This window comes from Phoenix dactylifera, chromosome 12 (assembly GCF_051530095.1).
Source record: "Phoenix dactylifera cultivar Ajwa chromosome 12, Ajwa_hap1_PhDact_Kaust_v1.1, whole genome shotgun sequence".
Taxonomy (NCBI): domain Eukaryota; kingdom Viridiplantae; phylum Streptophyta; class Magnoliopsida; order Arecales; family Arecaceae; genus Phoenix; species Phoenix dactylifera.
The window spans coordinates 17552172-17574950 of NC_143201.1; the positions used below are offsets into that span (position 1 = coordinate 17552172).

Sequence of the window (22779 nt, forward strand, 5' to 3'; positions counted from 1 at the left end):
AAGTTGGGCAGCAGTTTTATTAGTACTTTGATATTGTTTCTGATAAAGTGGCTACAAGCACTTATCAAAAGTGCATTAATGGATTACCAAATACTGCAACATAGATGGAATCCCCCCAAAGCTAAAGAATGAAGGCAGCAAAGAATATAGTAAATATTGCAAGAGTGGAGAACAGAAAGATTTAAAGCTGATTGAGGCTTGATTACATGCAGCGATGAGAAAGTAATAATGCATGGTTGAAACATCACTAGTGTTCAACGAGAAAAATCATGACTTGTTTTGATTTTTTATAAATGTTCTCTTAAAAGAAGAATCATACAGTTCCCATGTATTAAATACCCTTTGTGACTATTTATTTCAGAGAGGATAAACAAAAAAAAAATACATCATATATGATAAGAGTGCTTCAAGTCAGTTCCTTCACAGTTTGTGAAGGAAGCCGGTCATCGGGCATAGATCAAAAAGAGGGGCTAATCATGGAGCTGAGCAGCAATATAAATAGCAGTTCAGATAATATTTTTGATAAAGCAGCTAGAAGCACTTGCTGAAAATGCCTTGGTTGCTTCATGAACAATGAATTAATGATGGCATGACCCAAAAAGCTAAAACACCAGGATAAGAATGACTACAAGAAGCTTAAAAGAGTGGAGGATGTAGAGGCTGACAACTATAGAGATGACATGATCATGGACAATGCCGAGGCCCAGGTAATGTAAGTGCCTCCATTTTGTATGAGAGGGTTGGAAGAGACAGGACATAGAGAAAGCAATGTTCCAAGCTTTAACCTGATTGGCTGATAACAAAATTATCTACTGAAAATGAATTAAAATCAGAAAACAGAAACTAAAAGAGATGGGTATACCAGAGAGAGATGAGAGAGAGTGAAGGTTAAAGTAGCCACCAAAAAATCACTGCAAGATAACATGATACGTGAACTCCACCTTCAAACTATAATTGAAGTGTGCAGTAGCCCATACTAGAATTCATTACCTTTATATTACTCCATATTGAATAATCCACTTGGGATTTTCTCTGAAACTAAAATAATGTAACAATCAAAAATAACCATATAACCATGACAGAGTCATTTCCTGATTGAAGGGTGTATTCATGCTTTAATTGCCCTGAGAGATTGGACAGCTTTAATTTCCACCAATTTTTCTCTTCTTAAAAAAAGTATCAAGCAAATATAAAGCAGTAATGAAGGCATCACTAGTTCAAACACATTAATTATGAAAAACAATAACAAGATCCGAGTAAAGTATTCATCGAGGAATCACTGAGATCGAAAAACTAGAAACAAAAACATGTAAATTGGCATCAGATAGATGGGGAAAAAAGATCCTTTACTCAAATTCTTTTTGACACCTGTTTTTGAATTTTGTATTGTGAAAAGTTCTTTTGATCGTGACATTTACTAGCACAATCGATTGTCAACTGGATTTGTTGTTGTTTCTACTCTGGACTTGATATATGAAACCCAGGCCGTTTAATTTGTTAATAGGACAATTAAGCTGCTTTTTGTATATTCAGTTTATTACAGTGACCGGGCAGGCAACTAGGAAAAAGCAAGCATGACAAAGTTTTGATAACAGTCTGAGCTACCTTATCTCTGTCTGGGTTAAGAAAGTATTACAGGAGAAAAATTTAGTTCCTAGACAGAAAACAGTTCTGATAAGAAATGCCCAAGTACATAAAGGAACCCAATTCTCTAACTTCACAGGATAAAATTCCATTACTACAGTAGAAGAGTGGTGTGAATTATGTTTGCACCATATCACAGGAAAAGAAGATTTTGATTCAATACTAAAATAAGTTTGCCTTCAGATTAGTACAACCACGAAAATAGAACATACTGCATCTATTTTCAAGCTCTTCAGTGCCTGTTACAGTGAGTCAAAAGAGTTGATTCTCGAATCCACACAACTGACACTGTCGTGCAATTAGCTTATGTACATATAAACTTCTACCGAACATAAAACTTATTGCATTTAGAAATGTAGTTTCTTAACATCTTCGCAACATACCTGTGAGAATAAGATATCTCAGGAAACTACATTTACGACCTCCATCATCTTAATCTCCTTAAGCAGCTTCACCACCTCCAGCATGCTGGGCCTCTTCCATGGCTCATCGGCTGTACACGCTCTAGCAACTGCTAGCACCTGCATCATCTGTTCTCTCCAGAAGTTGGCACCTGACAGCAAAAATGGGTCAAACACTTCATGCTCCTTTCCACGCCCTACCATCCACCTCACCCAACCCACCAGATTTCCACCCCCCTCCACCTCCTCCTGTCCTGTCGGAGGCCGTCCAGTCAGCAATTCCAACATTACCACCCCAAAGCTATAGACATCTCCTTTTGCTGTTGCTTTCATTGTCAGCCCATATTCTGGTGGGATGTATCCAAATGTTCCTGCAAGATCAGTACTCACATGGGTCTCACATGCGCTGATTATCCTTGCAAGGCCAAAATCAGCAACTCTTGGCTCAAAGTTTTGATCTAGTAAGATATTGCTTGATTTCATGTCTCGGTGTATAATATGGGGCACAAAACCATGGTGCAGGAAGGCAAGCCCCCGAGCAGACCCTAGACAAATTTTGAATCTTGCTGGCCATCCAAGCACCTCAACAGCATCAGCTCGGTTCCTCAGCCACACCTCAAGACTGCCATTTTCCATGTACTCATATATTAAGAAGCGCTCATCATTGAAAACGCAGTACCCAAGCAATGGCACCAGGTTCCTGTGTTTTACCTTCCCTATTGTCTCCATCTCAGCCAAGAATTCTCGGTCACCTTGGAATTGGCCACCACCGTGGAGCCTCTTGACTGCAACCATCCGACCCTCAAGCAGAACTGCTTTGTACACTGTGCCAAACCCACCATCACCTATAATGTGGGCCTTGCTGAAATTCTCGGTTGCTTTCAAGATATCATTTAGTGTAAGCCGCAGCAGAGCATGCTCAAAAGTGGCCAAGTTGATGCTCAGTGGCTCCTTCAACTTCTTTCCCAAAAGCTCATCACTGGATGCTGGCTCAATGGCTGCTGGCTTGGCCTTATTAACGGAGACAAGAGCAAAAGATTTCTGCCTCAGTGCCCTCCATTTAAGCAAACAAAGTAGCAGCGCAAGCATGCCAGCTGCAACACCAAAAGTGATACCCCAGAGAGAAGCTTGGGTTAGTGCATGTGAAGATGGATAAGCTACCAAAGGAGCAAGGTGATTGGCTGCACATGGGTCGGTTGCACTACAACTCTCTGGCTCATACCCGACGAAGTTGTTGCCAGAGAAGTTAACAAATGAAAGACCAACGATATTACAGATGTCACATGGGATGGCTTCCTGGAAATCATTGTTGGAGAGGTCAAGATAGGTTAGATAATAGAGATTGGAGAGGGAAGATGGCAAGCATCCTGTGAGATTGTTGTTGTGGAGATCAAGTACAGCAATGGAAGTAAGATTGGAGACTGACTCTGATAAGCTGCCAGAGAAATAGTTGTTACTAGCATTGAATATGAGAAGGGAGCTGACTCCTCCAGATATATTATCAGAAAAAGGAATGGATCCAGAAAGGGAGTTCTGGCTGATGTCAACATATGTAAGGCTCTTGATACTAAATATAGACTTTGGGAAGGGACCAGTCAATCTGTTGCTGGATAAGTTGAGCTTCACTAAGCTTGGTAACATGGTGCCTAAATCACTAGGGATAAGACCATCTAGTTGGTTGTTTGAAAGAAGGAAGCCTTGTAGATTTTTCAAAAGAAAAGGCTGAGGCAGAATTGGGCCCACAAGGGAATTGAAAGACAAATCAATGAAGGTCAGATTCATTAGATTGACCAGCTCAGGAGGGATGCTGCCAGTGAGCCTGTTACTTTGCAAGCGCAGCTCCTTTACCACAGCACAGTGCTTAATTGTTGCAGGAATCTGTCCTGTTAGATTGTTATAAGACAGATCAAGCACCCCATAGTGCTGGTTGAACTCGGAATCTGGGTATGCCACCTGCTGAAATCCAGCACAGATCTCTCTGGGTATATGGCCAGAAAGTTGATTGTTGGATAAAACCAAATTGTCAAGCAGCTTCAGCTGAGAGATAGCTTTAGGAACAGGACCAGACAAGTTGTTCGAACCCAGATCCAGTGCCACAAGGCTTGTGCAGTTGAAAAGCACTGGCGGGATCTCTCCAGACAATCTATTTCCATGGAGAGACAAATTCGTCAGGTTTTTCAATTTCCCGATGGAGCTTGGGATGGCACCTTCAATGAAATTGTTGTCCAGTTGCAGCCTCTGGAGACCGAAGATTTTACCAATGCTGTCTGGAATTTGACCACTAAGTTGATTGTTGCTAAGCGATATTTCCAGAATGGTCGAGGACTCCCACAGCTGATCAGGAACCTTCCCAGAGAAGTTATTCTGTGACAATTCCAGTGTAACAAGAGGTAGTTCACTTAAATAGCTTGGTATTTCGCCATACAAATTGTTTCCCATAAGGATCAAATCAGTGAGATTCAAGCATGCTTTGAAGGTTTCCTTTATGCTGCCTGTGAATTCATTCTCAGATAAAGATAGAAGAGTCAACGACTTAGCTTCACATATCTTGGACGGGATTTCTCCTGAAAGCTGGTTGGCATCAGCTGAGAATGAACTGAGGTATTGCAGATCCAGTGGAGGCAAAGACCCAGTGAATTTGTTCTTACCCAACCTAATAGAGTTCGCCTGTTTCCAATTTGAAATCCAGGTGGGAATTGGACCTGACAGATGATTTCCTTCAACAATAAATGTGTTAATAGCTTCTAGTGCACCAAGACTGTCTGGCAGAGGACCTGAAAAAGAATTGAATGACAAGTCTAGGATCTTCAGATTTTTGCAGTGGCCAAGCTGTTCCGGTATATGTCCGGCGAGTCCAGCATTGGCAGCAACCAGGTATACTAGATTTGTCAACTCTCCTATACCTGGAGGCATCTCCCCATCAAAATTGTTCTCTGATATGTCTAAATCCGTTAGACTTTTAAGGTTCGAGATTTCCTTGGGAATGTTTCCAGTCAACTTGCAATCATGGACTGAAAAAACTTTGAGCTGCTTTAAGTTGCCAATCTCCACCGGAATACTCCCAGTTAAGCCATTCGATCCCAGCCAAAGTGATTCCAAACTTGTCAATCTGCCAATTTCCTTTGGAAGAGCTCCTGTCAAGCTATTGGACGAGAGGTCAAGTGTCAAGACATTCCCCATAGAACCAATGCTAGAAAATATTGAACCACTGAACCCATTTCGGCTTGCATCTAGGTGCAGGAGTCTGGTAAGATTTCCCATGCTAGAGGGTAGCATTCCAGAGAAGGAGTTCATGCTGATGTCCAGAAACTTCAGGTTCTGTAGGTTACCCAACTCTGGTGGGAGGCTTCCAGAAAAGAAATTCTGCGATATGGAAAGTTTCGTTAGATTTTTAAGCTGTCCAATGCTGGGGCTCAAGCTTCCAGAGAAGAAATTTGAGTAGAGCACCAATTCTTTGAGCTTTGTCAAGTTGGCAAACGAAGGCAGAGGTCCAGAGAGTTCATTCTGGCTTAAATCCAAGTACTGTAGATTCTGCAAGTCATCTAATGATTGTGGAACTTGACCAGAGAACCCACAGCCGCTGAAGTTAAGCCGTGTTAGAAATCTGAATTCCCCAATGCAGCGTGGAATCAGTACGTTGAGAGGTACATAGGATAAGTCAATGGCCCGAATAGTCGGACCTGCACAGGTAATGCCCGACCAGTTGCATGGTGGGATTTGTGCATCAAACCAGCTTGGAATGAAATCTTTTGCATGGGCAAGTGAATCTCTAAGATTGAACAACTTTCTGATGTCACCAGTATTATCAGCATTTGAGATGGATATGCAGAGGATGAAGCAAATGATGAAGAAAGAGTGAAAATGAGACAACTGATGCTTCGGTGTGCGTAGCATCATCCCTATGCAGCTGATCTTGCTAGTTAAACTGAAGTTTTGAAGGTTCGGAGGATTTCAGCCTTTGGATTGAAGGGAGTTTATCTGCACAAAAGAACAAAGATAAATAAGATCCACAAGAAAATTCTTTTCACTAAACAAGCAATTTAGATGATGCACCAAGGTGTTCTCTTGCAAATAAATGAACAGAAATATTATTAATTAGAAACAAAAATGACAGGAATTAGCAAATTCATTTTGCAAGACAGACGTGGGAACAGATTAGGTGCTGGGATGAACACATCTCATGATTGTTCACACAAAGCCCTTAACTTAAGCGACATTCTGTCAACAGACGTTGCCTTCAATTTAAAGAAGAAAAAGAAAATTACACTAATCAGACAGTTACAACTAAGATATATCTGCTCTACTAAAGTACAACAAAATTCACCCAGATATGCTCGAATACTAAGGCTTAGGGGTGACGATCAACCCAGCTTGGTACTAGTAAGTTAATATCTCACATCAAGTAACTCAGATTGCAGCACATTTCATTTTCTATCCACTAGTAGCTTTCTCTTGATATATTTGGAGCTTCTACATGATCCAACAGATTGAACACAAATAGCTCCACGATATGCTATTATCATGTGATGTACAATTCATTTGTAGCAAATTTCATGTTTTGTCCACACTGAGCCTCCAATTGCTCAAAAAATAATCCAGGATCAAAAGTTTGAGAAACTGGATGAGTCCATGATTTGCTCACGAAACTCCTGATGCATGTCTAAAAGCAATAAAATTTGAGAAGTTCAAACAATGCAAAAAGTGCTAGCCCGTCCATCTTGAGACTGCAACTGCTATAAGCCTTGCACTTTGCAAAATCCTTCCAACCAAAATCCTAACAATTTGATGCTGGAAGCCTGGAACTGCATATGATTTTCTCTCCTTTTTTTTTGAAGGATTAAACAGAATTAAAAAAAACATTAGGTGCAACCAGCTGATGGGTTTGCATAAAATATCATATATGTTAAAAATACAAACAGGAAATTACTACCAATCCCTACAGCAGTACAAAGATGATGCAGCCATAGCATTCATCTAACAGATAAGCATTTCATTACCTTCGAATACAACCTAAACCAAGTTTCTTAAGATCTATACCACCAAAGAACAGAAAACAGTAAAACAGATGATATACTCAAGAAGGGAATATGCAACGTTACCATTTAAATTTGATGCCGAGACACCACCTTCAGCTGGAGCACAGGCTCTTTAACACCCGCAAGCACAAAGTATAGTCTCCTGAAAAGGAGAAAAGTAGTAAGGAAAGAGATAATAAAACAAGAATCTAGCTACAGCATGGACGACTATCAACATGAAACAATCATGACCACATATAGTGCGGTCCTATACAGTTGCACCAGCACAATGGAAAAGCTAGTACTTTAGTAAAACTTAACATTATAAAAATCTAAGATCTAGCTGAGTTATGCCAAACCCATAATTTTCCAGCATATAGAAGCAAAGAGCTACCACAAAAAATGCCAACTTTTTGCCCTTACCAGCTGAGTATAGCAATTAGAGCAAAAAGTTCACCACAAAAACCGGAAGCGGAAAGGCTTCAACAAATAATTACTGAATGAAGAAATTAAAAGAAAGAACAAACAAATTTATATAAAAAGAAGCTTTTGGAGAGATGAAAACAAACAAAGAAGTAACAGAAACACCCAAAAAGCTTAAAAAAGAAGGGACCCAGGAAACGCAAAAGGTGGGTTTATGCACACAGCTTTGCATGACCCAGCGGAACCAAACCAGCCACCATAAAGATAGACCGAACCCTTACCACACGCACGCATAGATAAGAGACAAACCTAACACAGCAGCACAAAAGCCATACACCAACCCACCACCAAATCTCCCTTCCCTTCAGCCAGCTGGAGGAATTGGGAAAGCCACACTTTACCGCCACCCCATTAAAGACAGCTCCTCCTTTCTCATCACAACCCAAAGGCTGGCTTAAACTTGAAAATAGGACATTAAAGCTAGCTTGAGACTTGAGCCAGAACCCCAGAGAGAGAGAGAGAGAGAGAGAGGAATCTCCCACCTCATGCCACAGAGCTCTTCAATATAAAATGAAGCTGGAAACAGAAAGTTGGCAGAGAGGGAAAGCTCCTCGTCCTATCAACGCTGAGGAAAGCAAGTGGAACACAAAAAGAGGCCAAAAACCCTAAACCCTAAACCCAACTCACAGTAGTGGTGGCTACCAACTGAAGCTTGGGTTTCTCGAAGGCTGGGGATTGGGAGAGAGACGACTGGAGCAAGAAAGGCGCCGTCTTTATACTTTATTCGACTCGAAAACCATGAGATATGGGATTTTTTAATAGTAGAACAGATAAAGCCCAAGCCATGAAACAGGACTGGACGCTTTCCCTGTTCTAATCGGCGCAATAACATAAAATAATAGGGGAGGATCTAAGCTTCGTCTCTTTTTATAAAGAGATGGGATTAAATAGAGGGCAAATCCTCCGTGAATCCATCCACTTAGGGATTTAAAATAAGATCGATCGCGTCTGGAGAGTACGAGCTGAGATTTTTTAATTAAAAATGAACAACGAGGATTTTTTCTTTTATTTGTGAATAAAAGATGGAATTTTGGACCCAGTGGAGAATGCGAAGCATAAAAATAGGAATCTAAAAGGGAAAAAAAAGGATCGTATTTCAATTAAAGGCGAAGGTTTTCGAAGAAAAATACTGAATAATAATGCAGGAAAAAGACTGATAAAAACCAAGAACCCTAGAAAAAAACATCCTCCATTTTTCTCAAAAAACCTTTCCCTGAAAAACAAAACAACGGATAACCATGGAAGAGATCATCTCGACGGTTTAATAAGCATTTTTTTTTCAAAAAAAAAATCTTAGAAACATCAAAAAAAAAGACTAGAGATCTAAACCATACACTAACGTTCTTCTGTATCAAATACCCCGAGAACAAAGAGCTGAGAGAGGAGGAGAGAGATGAATTAAAAAGGCCCGCCATTCATGAACCATTGAACTCCAGAAAAAGAAAGGGATAGAGAGAAGAAGAGAAGAGAAGAGAGAGCTAACAAAAAAAGGGACTCGCCATTGAAGAACGTCTTCCAAACGTCGTCGGAGTGGAGCCAATGAAGAAGAGCTGACGCCGAAGGGAAGGAGAAGAAGTCTTCTTCTTGGGTGTTTTCAAATGGAGATCTCCCTTTGTTCTTCTTCTTCTCCTTCTCGTTTAATTGAACACTTGTTCTCTCATGGCAGTACTCTCCCTGGCATGAAAGAAGCGTGGGCATGGAAGAGAGAGAGAGAGAGAGAGCTTTCCTTCGCTCTCACCGGCAGTCACAAGCGGCCAAAACTTGACGGTTACTACAGTCAGAGAACCATGCGTTCGCGCTGCCACCACCACTCGGCACGTGACACACACGTGGAGGGATGGAATAGAAGGACAGTCTGATGAATGGCTCTGATCCTGTCAATCAATAAAATCATTACATTTAATTTTGTCATGATTTAAGAAAAAGTTATATTCATCAGGATTTTTAAAACCTCCATGGTCAATGCTAAGACATGGTGAGATCTCGTTAGATGGAGAGGCGATGGAAAGGAGGAAAAATAACGATGGATAGGCTCTGATTTTGCTAAATCCAAATCTATGCCCATTGAGATTTTGAGTCAAACATTTGATCCATGTCTTCTATATAAAGATTTGGTTAATTACGAAGCATCGAGTTCAAGTTGGATGGAGATCATGAGGTCTATGCATCCATCGTGCATCAAATATTATATTTTGAAAAGTTATTCATGTTAAATTATCCATGCACCGAAAAATTTATTAATAAACATCCAATGCATATTGTAAAAATTAAATTATAAATAATAAACAGTTATAGTTAACTATATAACAATAATTGACGAAAACTTGAAAAATAGACTTTACTTAAAATCAAGTATAAGACTCAAGCATATTTTTGACATGTTATAACTTTTTTTGGCTATATAATAGAATTATATATATTTATTTTCCTGCTTGAAAAATTTAAGTTCGCTTGCAGCTACCAACTCTTACATGAAATAGCATAGATTCAAACAAATAAATGCATTGCTTGTGTATGAAATGTTACAATTACATGAGACTTTTTCATGACAGCAACATACTAAAAGGTTCCTTCTCTGATTTAATAAAAGACGGTTGGCTAATCTTGCCTCTCTTTTAATTTTAAAAAAAAATACTCCTTTTTTTAATTTATTAACCTTTAGCTTTTATGGAAGTGGAGCATGTGTTATTTGATGGGCATGTTATTAGATTATCAGATAGAACTGGCTTTAGTTATAACTTATAAAGGAACAAAATGAACATTGTCGATCAAACTTCTATTTGAGTCATGAGATGGTGAAATTGTTAACATTACACATTTATGTGTTATATGTCAAATTTATGTGCAAAAATCTTACTAGTTAGTCTAGATCATTTCTACTCAATGCTGATACAATTTATTTCAATTACTTACCAACATTACCACTGAACATTATATTGGATTGTACCTCCTCTGGCTCTTTAAGCAAGAGGTCGGAGGGTTCGATTCTAAGTAGCAACATCTTCGTCTCGATCCGATTCGTGAATCCTAATTCTATGAGTGATAACTCAGTCTACCTCCACGTCTAAGCTCCAGTTTAGATAGACCAAGAAATAAATTTTACCTACCATCGTTCATCCATTAGCCAATTACGCGCATGGAGATTAGATTGCTATTGGATCATAAACAAACTTACCACAAGAATTCCCATATACTAATAATTTTTTGTTAAAGAAACTCGATATAAATTTTAACTTAAGTAAGGGGTAATAAATATAACCTAACGGGAAGTCTTTCAAAACCCATCATGATGGCCATTATTTTGAACTTTGACTCATATTCAATATCTGAACCTAAAGCCCGCGTTACGTCACACCAAGAGGGGAAGGACAAAGAAGCTAAAACATGACACCACACTCAGTAGGCATAAATAGCTATTAAACTCAAGTAAAGATCTAAGACCACATTAATACCCACCCCTCCCTAGGTCTACGAACCTGGCCTCCGTCCACCCTCTTACAGTTACCTCACCGGTAGGTGATCATAACCCAATTCATGCATGCATGCATGCATGCCTCGGTAGCCGAGATCCAACGGCAGCAGGATTCCACGGAGAAATCAAAGAATGCAAACGTAAAAGAATTAAAGCAATGGAAGTTTATATGCGGCATCAAAACCTACCCATCATGAAGCTTTGGAGCAACGTGGAAGGTGAAGGCCTCTTCCGCATGAAAGCTTCTATGGGTATCTACGTATGATACTTGTGTCACGAGTGTGTGAGAGCTGGTTTTGACGCTGGTCTCCTTCCCCTCCGTCTGATACGGCATCAACCTCTGATACTCTGACAGCATTCCGTTTCTAGGTGTCTTGTGGCAGCCCCTACTTTACTCTCGTACTCGGCTTTCTCCTTTCATAGCCCTGCTTTTATGAAAAGGCTGCAACGAAAGGAGATAGAGAGAGAGAGAGAGAGAGAGAGAGAGAGAGAGAGAGAGATGGGGAGAGAGAAAAGATGGTGATCACAGGTGTTAAGCAAGGGAGGGCAGGAGAAATTTTTTTTGACATTTGAGAAGACGTACATGTGGAGCTAAAACGCACGGATGGTGACGGGAACCGAGCCCATGAAAAGAAGAGTGTGGTCAAACTCAGCCCAACTTGTAAGAAAAATTCTACGCAGTCCCCATGCTTTACCCGTGAAGTTACTGACCGACGTGGTGCTTATGTGGTGCCAACTTAAATGGTCTAGTCTCCGCGAATATCGGCTTTTTACTTGTGCCACGTCGGATGGGTGAGTTGGGGATCCGAAATTGGCGTTGTATATGCGTTCGTTGTCTCTAAAGTTGTCGTATCGTAATTAATACATGACCTGGTTAGAGCTGCCAATGGCCCGGTCTAAAAGGTGGGGATCTTTGGATGATTTTTTATCTTTTTTATTTTTTGGACGTATATCCTTCAAATTATATAATATTTTTTATAAATATGTTCTTAAAATTATTTTATATATATATAATCATAAAATATTTATTTTGTTTATATATTCTTTTATATATATATCCATACCCATACAATCTAACATCATTAAAAAAATAAATAATTTAAATTTAAAATGACTAAAATATCCTTATAGGTAGATGCGCAAAAAAAAACTTATAAGGATACACATGCAAATAGCAACTTTGGAAGGATATTTATGCAATTATGCATATTTAAGAGGGTATATACTTAAAAAAATTCAATAAAAATGACCAAAATTCAGTAAAAATAATTTATTTTTTAATAAAAAATGACAAAAAAGATTAGTATTATCATGTCACATGATCTCATGTTAATATAAACTCTTATGAAATTAATTATATTGCTTTTATAAAATTTTTGCCTCAAAAATAAATAATAACTCAATATTTACAAATTACTAAAAATTATTTTATTGATCTAAGCATTTATAATTAATTTAATTTTGATATGCATTAATCTTTAAAACATAATGAAGAATATATAGATATTATAGATTCAATAATAATAATTATATCAAAAGCAAATAGAGAATAACATTATCAAAATAATTATCTAATATTCAAGTTTGACCTGATCATGATCTTAAAAAAAAAGGGCAATGTGGGTCAATTTTTTTTTTTTAACTTGTCAATCCAACTGAATCATCCAAAACTTAGCAAGTTTCATCCAAATTTTGATTTTTGTTTAATAGATTCTTTTGAATGTATACCTTTCTAACTATGAGAAATTGTATAAATATCCTCGTAAAGTTACTATTTGCTTATGTACCCTTATAACTTTTTTTTTTGCACATCTACCCATAAGGCTATTTCAGCCATTTTAGTTTTAAAATATTTATTTTTTAACGATATTAGATAGTATGGATATATATGCAAAAAAAAGAAGTAAATAATAATTTTATGAGGATATTTATGTAATTTTATATATTTAGAAGGGTATATATGTAAAATAAACTCTTTTTTTGGTTAGAAAGCGATCTTTTGGGCTAACTTGGTCCAATGAAAGGCTCAGAATTATTGCTATTACTATGATTTGTGAACAACTTCGGGTCGTTATTACTGTTTGCTTGAAAATAGCAATTAAACGATACCATTTTTATGTTATATGACGAAATAGAGTATTAACATTAGTTAATAAAATATTTCAAAGTTGATTCTCAATTAAAATGGAAAATAATATGATATTCACAAATAATTGTTTGGGCGAATAATATCATTTTAAGAGGCATCAGTTTATTTTTGGATGAGTTCCAGGAAGGGCTGAAATTGATAAGTAACAGCTTTTATTAATTTTAAAATGTAAATAACGATTTTGAGGGTGTCTGGTATTTGAGAGAAAAAACAGAGCACCATTAATATCTTGGTCCTACATTTTTTTTAACCTTTTCTCTTTCTTTTCTAGTTTGGGATAAGACATCATGAGTTCATAGGGTCATGTGGTAATGTTAATGTTATTATCATATTATTATTTAGGAATATTAATTCTAGTGTTACTATATCATTTTATTATTTATATAATCTGAATATTCTCACAATATCGTAATATTATTATGATAATATTATTTTATCATGTGGTAAGATATTCCAAAAATTTTATTATTTATTGTTACTATATCATTTTATCATGTGGTAAGCTATCCCAGAACTTCTGGAAGGAAGCTATAAGCAATTCATCCGGGTCGTAGCTTTCTCTTTGCCCAAAAAAAAAAATTGGCAACTCTCAATGTTGGAAATATCTATATGCTAAAATCTTATAAATCTCTTTTATGTGATTATATTATTTTATCTTCGATATTTAATTAATGGCTTTCTACACACACTACATAAATAAATTAAATTTTGATATTATCTGGTTTGAGGCGCACTATAAAAAGTACTTTCTTTAGAATTAAATTTGTTTTGCCCAAATGCAAACAATTGATGACGGTCTACTTCCAAGATCCAACAAACTAATTTATGTTCTTTCTGAAGAAAGGAGAATCATGGTTGAACTTAATTAGATGCGTTAAAAAATCAGCAAATTTGATTGAAGCAATCACTCTTAATCCTCTTGTATGTGGATATAATCATCTTCTTAAATGCTTAATGGGTGTACTTGAGCTCACTCACTTAGTACTCTCAATTCTCTTCTCTAATTTGGAGTTATTCAGATGGAAAGAAGATATTTTGATGGATGGAAAGTATAGTCCCTTTTTAATTTATAAATATGAAAGGGTGAGTATGATTAGATGCTTAAGCATCCTTTTGTTGAATGCATCCCTTCACATAATCCATCCATTCATCGAGGATTGTATCCCTTGAGATCACCATCATATCATATGCATCTTTTCATCTGCAGAAGTCTAATTCCAAAGGGTCCATATGCGAAGCATCCTTTCGGAACATCTTGTGAGAAGAGAAAGCATCTTCTTTTTAAGATACCATGTGAAAACAATTAGAAATATGTTCGTAGAATTTTAAGAGAGAAGAGAGAGAAAAATAAAAAAAAAATAAAACTTTTCTATTTACAAAACCAAGTTATTTGGGGGCCTAAGATAAATTTTTATATTTAACTAGATTTATATTTTGATAAATATCTAATAAAAAATTCTAAAATCTCAAAATTTTGATTTAAATATTTTATTACTAAACCAAGGGTATCTAAAAAAAACTTTCAGGTCCTGCATACAGGCTATCCCAGTCAATTTGCATTAGCGGAGAAGATGAGTGGCCAAACACGTAATCGTCGAAATTTTTTAAAATATCTTCATGCTTAGTGAACTCAATATGGTTCTTCTATATTTTTGTTATGTGGTGTCTATGCTTGTGATTGCTTGCTGTCCATGGAATAAACTAGTATTGAAGTTGTTGGAGTTTTAATTAAAAAAAAATTTAAATTTTTGTTATTCCCTAACCTTTAGTTGTTTTAAATATTTTTAAATATTTTTTTATGATATGCTTCTTTCAGAAGAGTTGTGATTCTTCGAAAGAGAACATTTGTTTTCGAAAAGATATGGTGTTTTCAAAATATTACGTATCTTTGGAATCATCACGTTTCTTCGGTCTTGCGAATAGAATTTATAAATAAATTTCTTTAGAATTAATCCTAATCTAATCCGATTTTTCTTTCTCACTAGTACTCTATCTTTTACCGAAAAAGTTCTTCCACCCTTCAACTTTCTATTTTCTATCTCTTTTTCTTTTCTGGGCACCTGAAGGAGTGGTCGGATCAAGCCTCCTCAACGATTGTGCTTGTTAGAGAAGGATCGGGTTGAATCGGATTGTTGTACCTTGAAGATAAGATTGCTACAAACCTACACGTTAGGGGCGAATCACATTTTTAGGGCAGAATATATCATATGTCTTGATTTAGATAAGCTCTTTTCAATTTTCTAATTTTATTTTAGTTGATTATTTCTTTATCATACTTCTATATAATAAAAATATAGCAGTTCCTAGCAAAATAATTTTTCAAACAGAAGTTGCCGTCTTGAGCCCTTATATCAGAGCTCGTTGTTTCCAATAATTTTCCTCCAAACCCAAGAGCCTTTTTACAACTTCATTTCTCTTTATCTTCATCACCAAGTGCCGGCACTCATTACTTTTTATCAGTGTTATCGGTGGTGTTAAGAAGTTCAATCTCAGAAGCATTATTCTGCCTTCTTTCAATTTCCCATTCTTTAAGTTTGGTCCTGAGAGAGCGAAGATTAGTAGAGATCCAACGCACACTATTTTCCCCCTCACCGCGAAAAGATGTCCAGCAATTTCTAACAACAGCCGCAAAGCCAGGTTCTCTCATCCACCAATTCTCAAATCTGATAAGTGTTTGGCTTAATGGGAGTAGTCTTAAGAGTATTGATAAAAGCTTTTCGATAGGAGAGAGGCAAGGAAGCTTCCGGCCCGTTTAATGGAAATCAGAAATCTATCGATAAGTTCCAGATTTCTCATAAAATCAGCAAACTCCAGAGCTGGTCAATATTCTCGTTAGAATTCGCTTGTCTTCATATGGCTGCCGTTAAAGCTTTCTTGTTTATTTGGCTTGAATTGTATCTTGTATTATATGGCCATCTACGAAGGTACTGTGTTTGTTCTAGGGAGGCTTTTTGTTAGTTTGGATTGTGGCATGTTAGGTGTGCTTTGTTCAAGTTGTCACCAATCAAAAAAGTCCTGCCATGTTTGTCGCCTCTATCTTCTGTTCTTTGGCTTGGATGGTTTGTTTGCTGTGCCTCCATGCTGACTACTGCATTGAATATTAAAGGGCTGGGCATGGCCTCCTAAACTAAGGTTGTTGGAGAACTAGTCCTCTCTTCGAAGTGTAACCTTATTGCCTTACAAGAGTCGAAGCTAGCCCAGGCGTCCCCTTCTTTTCTCAGATTGATTGGTGGTATTCTGTAATGAACAGCTGGGTTGTGTCCATCCCTATCAAAGGTTCTTCAAAACTTCAGAAGCCTGAGCATACCGATGAGGGTCAAGGCCAAGTCCACAATCTTTACCCTAGTTGAAACAGCTCCTCCGGAGCCAAGGAGCTAATAAGCAAGTCCTCCTCTTCTGCAGCTGGTGCAACAGCAGCGGTCTTGTTCTTGGTTGCCTTCTTCACTTTGCAGCGTCCATCACCATGAGTGACCCATACAAATAAGGAAGATATACAAGCCGGATCTTCTACACGAAGAAAAACTTCGAGATCAGATTAGTCAAGCTCCTAAACTTAGGTTGCTTCAAGCCAGTGTGGGGAGTAGCTGTACCTGAGAAGGTATAAATCTTCCTTTGAATTGCTTTAAAGAACAGAAGCACGCAGGTGAAGTTCTCTCTAAATAAGGCTGGGTACGTAGGAGTAAGCTTTGCATGTCTCCTGTGTAGTGCAAGTGTCCTTCCGTTGGATGCGTTTGGTAAGCGCTCAAACTACTTCAGCTTAAGTTGGTGGGATGGCCGCAGAACCTTCAATCACTTTGGACCACATGAACAGGCAAAAAAAAAAAAAAATCGTCCATCAAGGCAGTTCTCTCCAAAACTCTCCACACCTTCTAAACTACTATGGTGTAAACTTATGCTCTTCAAAGGATCTGGACAGCCACAAAAACATTGTAGCTCTTCTTGGACCAAAAAAACCTTTAAACTATGGGGGCACCTCTTCTTCTGTTCACCTCCCTCATTTTTCTTTTCTTTCCATTGTAGCCATTCTTTCATCATTCTAATAATACTGAGGAAGATTCTGCTTCCTCCGTTGCCCATCAAAAGAAAGATTAGCCAAGCTCCACCGAGGTACGGGGAGTGACCCTCTCCAACTGATCAAATCCAAGGACCAGCAGGGTAGGAGTGCTCGATATTGACGACGTTGCATGGGAGGACCCGTCAAGCCGAACCTACCATGTTTACCAAGTTTGAAGGATGTCAGTGTGTTCTGGGGAGGCCTTGTGGCCGGGAGAGAAGGGACTATCCAGTGTATTTTGGGACTTGTTATCTTTTGATTTCTTTGGATGTATTCATATCCACTATGTATGCCTATTTTAGTAAAGCAAAAAAAATTTGTTAGTGTGCAAGTTTACAAGCTCTTCGTGTGCGAACACATGGAGCCACTAGCTTTTGTTTTCATATCTTGTTGGTGTGCACTTGAGTTGTTTGATTTCATTTTCATAACTGTCCATGGATCCTGCCTTTTCACTTATGAGAATATTTCCCTAATTAGAGAGCACCATATTTTTTTTTAATGGCAGAAAGCCTTTCTAGGATCTTGAGCGCATTAAACCTTGTAATAAACCTAATCTTATAAATAGTCCTTTCTTCCAGCAATAAAATTTTGGGTGGCCTTGCCCGCCTCCCTTTCAATCAAAAAAAATCTAATCTTATTCTATTTCAGCATGGCAGATAGGACTGCAAAGTCTCTCTACAGACCCCTCTCCCATTATTTAGAAACCTTATTCAGAAAAAAAACCTTGTAATATACTATTATCAGGTAGCTTCAATCGATATATATGAAATAATTAAGAAATTACTCACATGCTACGATAGTCCAAACAACCTAAAGAAATTATATGGTGTTCCTGGGGTAATGGGCACCATATCTGTTGCAACTCAATTCGAGTTCAGTTTGAAATTAAGCACTAAAATATGCTTGTCTAAAACATTCTCAAAGAGCTAGTGATATTTGGAGTGTAACAAGGTCCTGCCCAACATAGGATCAAGTCGATCGAATCACTTTTTTTCTACTAACTAGAAATTTTGTGCAATTTACTCATGAAGTTGAAGCTTCCTGTAACAACTGTCAAACCTTTTATCAGAGGTTTCATTACATGATTACAAGTTCTTTATATAGTAATCACCAAAGCCCAATGCTCTCCTCTAGGCTTTTGAGTCCATAACCCATTCGAAATTCTTACAATTTTTTATTGTGATAGTGCCTCTTTCCTTCTTTCTTTTTTTCTTTCTTTCCTTCCTGCCTTCTTTGATTTGAGGTAGAAGATGAAGTAGTCGTCGCTTTCTTCTGTTCCTTGGGATTACGGACACCAATAGAAGAAGGGGCGAATGGAAGCATACTCAAGAATTTGGTGGTGCTTTGTGGGATAGATGAAAAATCTGCGGAAAGCTCGACGAACTCTTGTGAGAGAGGCATGGCGACTACTCTGCGACCCCGTCACCGCTTCCATCCACCATGCATAATGACTATGGTCTCGGTGGGCACACTACGCCAGCACAACACGTTGGAGACCATGTTCGGTTAGTCTTCGGTTTCTGAAGACTATATTCGGTTAGTCTTCTATTTCTGAACGTGCGAAGAGATCTTGGAGAACTCTCCATTGCAGATAGTGCAGAAGGTGGGTGTTTTACAGGTCTCAACTCCTCCATTGGAGATGTAGGCTGAGGAAGGTTAGAGGCTAAGAAAAAACCCTAATCTATGGGAAGGTGGAACCTTTTGCAGGGAGAAGATGGACAAGAAGAGAAAGTTTGGAATGAGGAGACCGATCCATAATGTTATGAAAGGGAACTTGGACGGAGGGGTCATGTTATAAGGAAAAAAAAAATCCTAATCTATGGGCGGGCACTAGAGAAACATGCTTACATCATAATATTAAATTAAACAAGAAATTGGAATACGTTACAAAATTAAATTGGTATACGTTATAAAATTTAATTTGCTATGCGTTACTGAATTAAAGTGCATATTGTCATTATATGACATTTTTGACCTTCCTAATCTTCTTAATTAATGAATGAGATATGCGAGCTACCTCAAGTATTGGTCAATGTATATTAAAATTTGTCTCCAATAACTAAAGTTTGTAGAGTTAAATTCGACCTGAAATCAGAATACGTTAAAAAATTAAAGTCGCATGCATTGCAAAATTAAATTAATATGCACTACAAAATTAAATTGCACATAAATTGTCATAAGATGAATGTTTCATACCTTCCTAATCTTTTAAATTATCAAGGTGAAAAGGCGGACACGAGGGCTCTCCAAATAAGTATTTTGGTTAATGTACACCAAATTTTGTCCTCATTAACTTAACTCCATAAAATTACATTAGATTAGAAATTAGAATGCATTATAAAATTAAATTGGTATGTGTTACCAAATTAAAATACATGGACTGCAGTTAGTTGGATGTTTCCTACCTTCCTAATCTTTCTAATAAACGAGGTGACAAAGGTGGACACTGGAGCTATCTCAAGTATCGATGAATGTATATCAAACATGCTGGAAAATTAAACCGATATGAATTATAAAATTAAATTGGTTATGCTTTACAAGATTAAAGTTTGCTAGGTTATTGTTAGACGACCATTTCATAGCTTCCTAATCTTCTTAATCAACAAGGTTGACATAAGCGGATGCCAAGGCTATCTCTCCAAATAAGTATTTGGTCAATATATACCAAATTGTGCCCTCATTAATTAAACTCTATAATATAAAATTAGTTTAGAAATTAGATTGCATTACAAAACTGAGTTAGTATGTGTTACAGAATTAAATTGGTATGTGCTATAGAATTATCCATTACAAGATTAAACTGCTCATAGATTGCCATTAGATGGACACTTTCTACCTTCCTAATCTTCTTAATGAATGAGGTGACAAAGATGGACATGAGGGCAATCTCAAATATTCGTAAATGTGTATGGAACTTTGTCTGAGTATTTAGCTCCATAACACTAAATTAGACTAGAAATTGTTACAAAATTAAATTGATATACATTACAAAATTAAATTGGTTATGTGTTACAAATTAAAGTGGAACAAAGACTACTATTAGATGGGATCTGCTTTCTTATTTTTCTTAATCAACATGGTGGCATAGGTGGACGTAGGGGCTATCTCTCTACATAAGTATTCTATAAATAAATACCAAACTCTATCCTTAGTAATTAAAGTCCATAACATTAAATTATACCGGGAGTCAAAATGCATTACAAATTAAAGTACATATAGGATACTTTTAGATAGAAGTTTCTTAACTTCCTAATCTTCTTAATCAAAGAGGTGATACATATGTGCTCTATTTCCAATGGGTCAATGAACATTGAACTGTCATGAATAACTAGATCCTGAAGTTTTTGCTACGTAAATGATTTTATTTCATTGAATAAATTATACAATGAGAATATTTGAGTAAAATTAGACATTATGAAATATAGTTGGACCAGGTCCACCATTGGATATACAATTTTTCAATGATGAGGTGAAGTAGATACGAGGGTTGTCTTTATATCAAGTATTAGTTAGTGCATATTAAACTCTGTCTTTAGTAATCAAATCTCACAAACTTTTACTGAATCTGTAGCCTACATAAAATGACCCAGGTTTCTAGGAATCCCCTAATTTGTAATGCCTCCTTTTTTTTTCTTCCAAAAAGCCATTCTAATTATTTTAGTTTCCATGCCCACTTGAAATAGAGGCTACCTATTGTTTGGTTTATTTTTTCTTCTCCATAAAGTGGTTATTCCCTTTCACTGCATTTCTTACTCCCCTCCCCTCCCCTCCTCTCCCTTTTCCTTTTTTCCTCTAAACTCCCACTAGTTTTTGGAACTCACCTCCACTTTCAATGTAGTCGAGATTCCTAAAACTCCTCCACATACTCCATTAGCAACGATTGTGATTGGATTCTACACATCAGCCTTGTTCGTGAAGATTCCTCCCTTCAATCTAGAGTTGCATAAGGCCACCATAGTATGAAGAGCTCTCATATCTTCGCTTCTCCATAACTAAAAGATAATGATCATTTTTCTTAATTTAAAATAGAAAAGGTAGAGGCTAAATTTAGGCTACAGTACCTTCAATTAATCTCAATGCAGTATATATAATCCATTTAATTTGTCAAGATGTTGGCACGTTTAGTTTGGAGGAAGTTTTGATATTTTCAAGTATATTAGTTAAAATGAACATGCATATACACAAACATGGAACTACAAATTAGTTTATCATTTTATTTTCCAAAATATCAAACTTACAAAATTTAAATAAAGCAACTAATTGTTATATTAGCAAACAAATAAATCAACCATTTGTTATATCAGCAAATCTCCAACATATATAATCAATCCACTATCTTTAAATTTACATTGAATGCATTTTGTAATTGCTCATTAAATGCCTCTTCTCTATATTAGGTGGCACAACATGGAAAATATCTTGTTTATCATTTTATGTCAATATTTTTTGTAGTATGTTGGTGATGAAGATAAAATTCACATTGTTTGATATTTCTAATTTCCTTCTCCTATGGAGAACTACGCTAATAATACTTTCACGGTGTCTTTCGATCATTATTCCCACTACAGGACTTATAAGATTGATTGAGGTTATTTCTGTGCCACCTCTTTCTTAACTTTGATTCCTCCAACATTGCTAGCTACCCCTACTTCCATGGCCATGCCTACCTTGATTTTGGCTTAAATGATGACATATGAGGTGTCATATATCATCATGTTCATCTCACGAGTTTTTGGGAGAGCAATGTATGATACAATTTTTTCCCTTCTAGGTTTTGGGATAATGGAGATGAGAATAATGCTACTGCTAAGTTCCTTTATAAAACTTTTTTATTGCTATTATTTCTATTATTATTATTATTTGCTAATTAGATCACTGATTTGGTTGTAGCATCATCCTTAGGCCAAGGCGTAGATTAAATTTGTGAACAAGAGTGTTGGCAACTTGCTTTGAAATCTTGATAGAGGTAATCTAAAGCAACGGGACTTAGCTTTACTACAAGTTGAGTTTCAGTCCCACAATCAAACATGAGTGGAGACCCTTCAAAGTGGCCTATAGAAATAACCCAAATGATGTTTTAAAATCTAGCACTAATTTTCCTAGTAGATAGGAGTAGCAAAAAGGTTGAGGACATGGTAGAGTATGTGATGTCCATCCACGAATCTACTAAGTAGTAGATAGAATCCAATAATGCCAAATAACAATGTCATTACTGATTGATTTAAGCAAGAGAAAATTTTTGAAATCGTAGATTTTGTGTGGCTGTCCTAACTAAGTCTAGTTGGTGGTTACAACAAACTGAGTAAGAAAAAGGTGGGGCCATGCAACTTGCTTACAAAAATCAACAATGTCTATCTATTGAAGTTTTTGTTGAAATTCTATAAGTCATCTCAAGACAGCTAATGTTTTTAATGCGTGGCACCTAATTTTTTGCAAAGGTGATTATTCAAATACAAGGTGTTCTAACTCAAGGGCGAGTTCCTTCTAGCCCTAGGAGAATAATGCAGTACATGACACAGTTGGCAAATATTATGATTAATTAGTCATGCCAAATCACATAG

General features: G+C 37.0%; 1 protein-coding gene across 4 annotated transcripts; it reads right to left on the bottom strand.

The window, feature by feature from the left end:
• Nucleotides 1-1777: 1777 nt before the first annotated feature.
• EMS1 (Leucine-rich repeat transmembrane protein kinase) lies at nucleotides 1778-9291 on the bottom strand. Of its 4 annotated transcripts, none has more exons than XM_089926646.1 (3): nucleotides 9043-9291; nucleotides 7145-7223; nucleotides 1778-6023 (listed from the first exon to the last, which is right to left on the bottom strand). In XM_089926646.1, the coding sequence occupies exon 3, from the start codon at nucleotides 5940-5942 to the stop codon at nucleotides 2046-2048; it is 3897 nt and encodes a 1298-aa protein (XP_089782772.1). In that variant the 5' UTR covers nucleotides 5943-6023; nucleotides 7145-7223; nucleotides 9043-9291; the 3' UTR covers nucleotides 1778-2045. The 4 variants fall into 4 exon arrangements, with proteins under 4 accessions (XP_089782772.1, XP_088564829.2, XP_088564828.2 ...); XM_088708703.2 differs by having other exon boundaries at nucleotides 9027-9200; XM_088708702.2 differs by lacking the exon at nucleotides 9043-9291 and adding an exon at nucleotides 7793-7811.
• Nucleotides 9292-22779: the final 13488 nt, after the last annotated feature.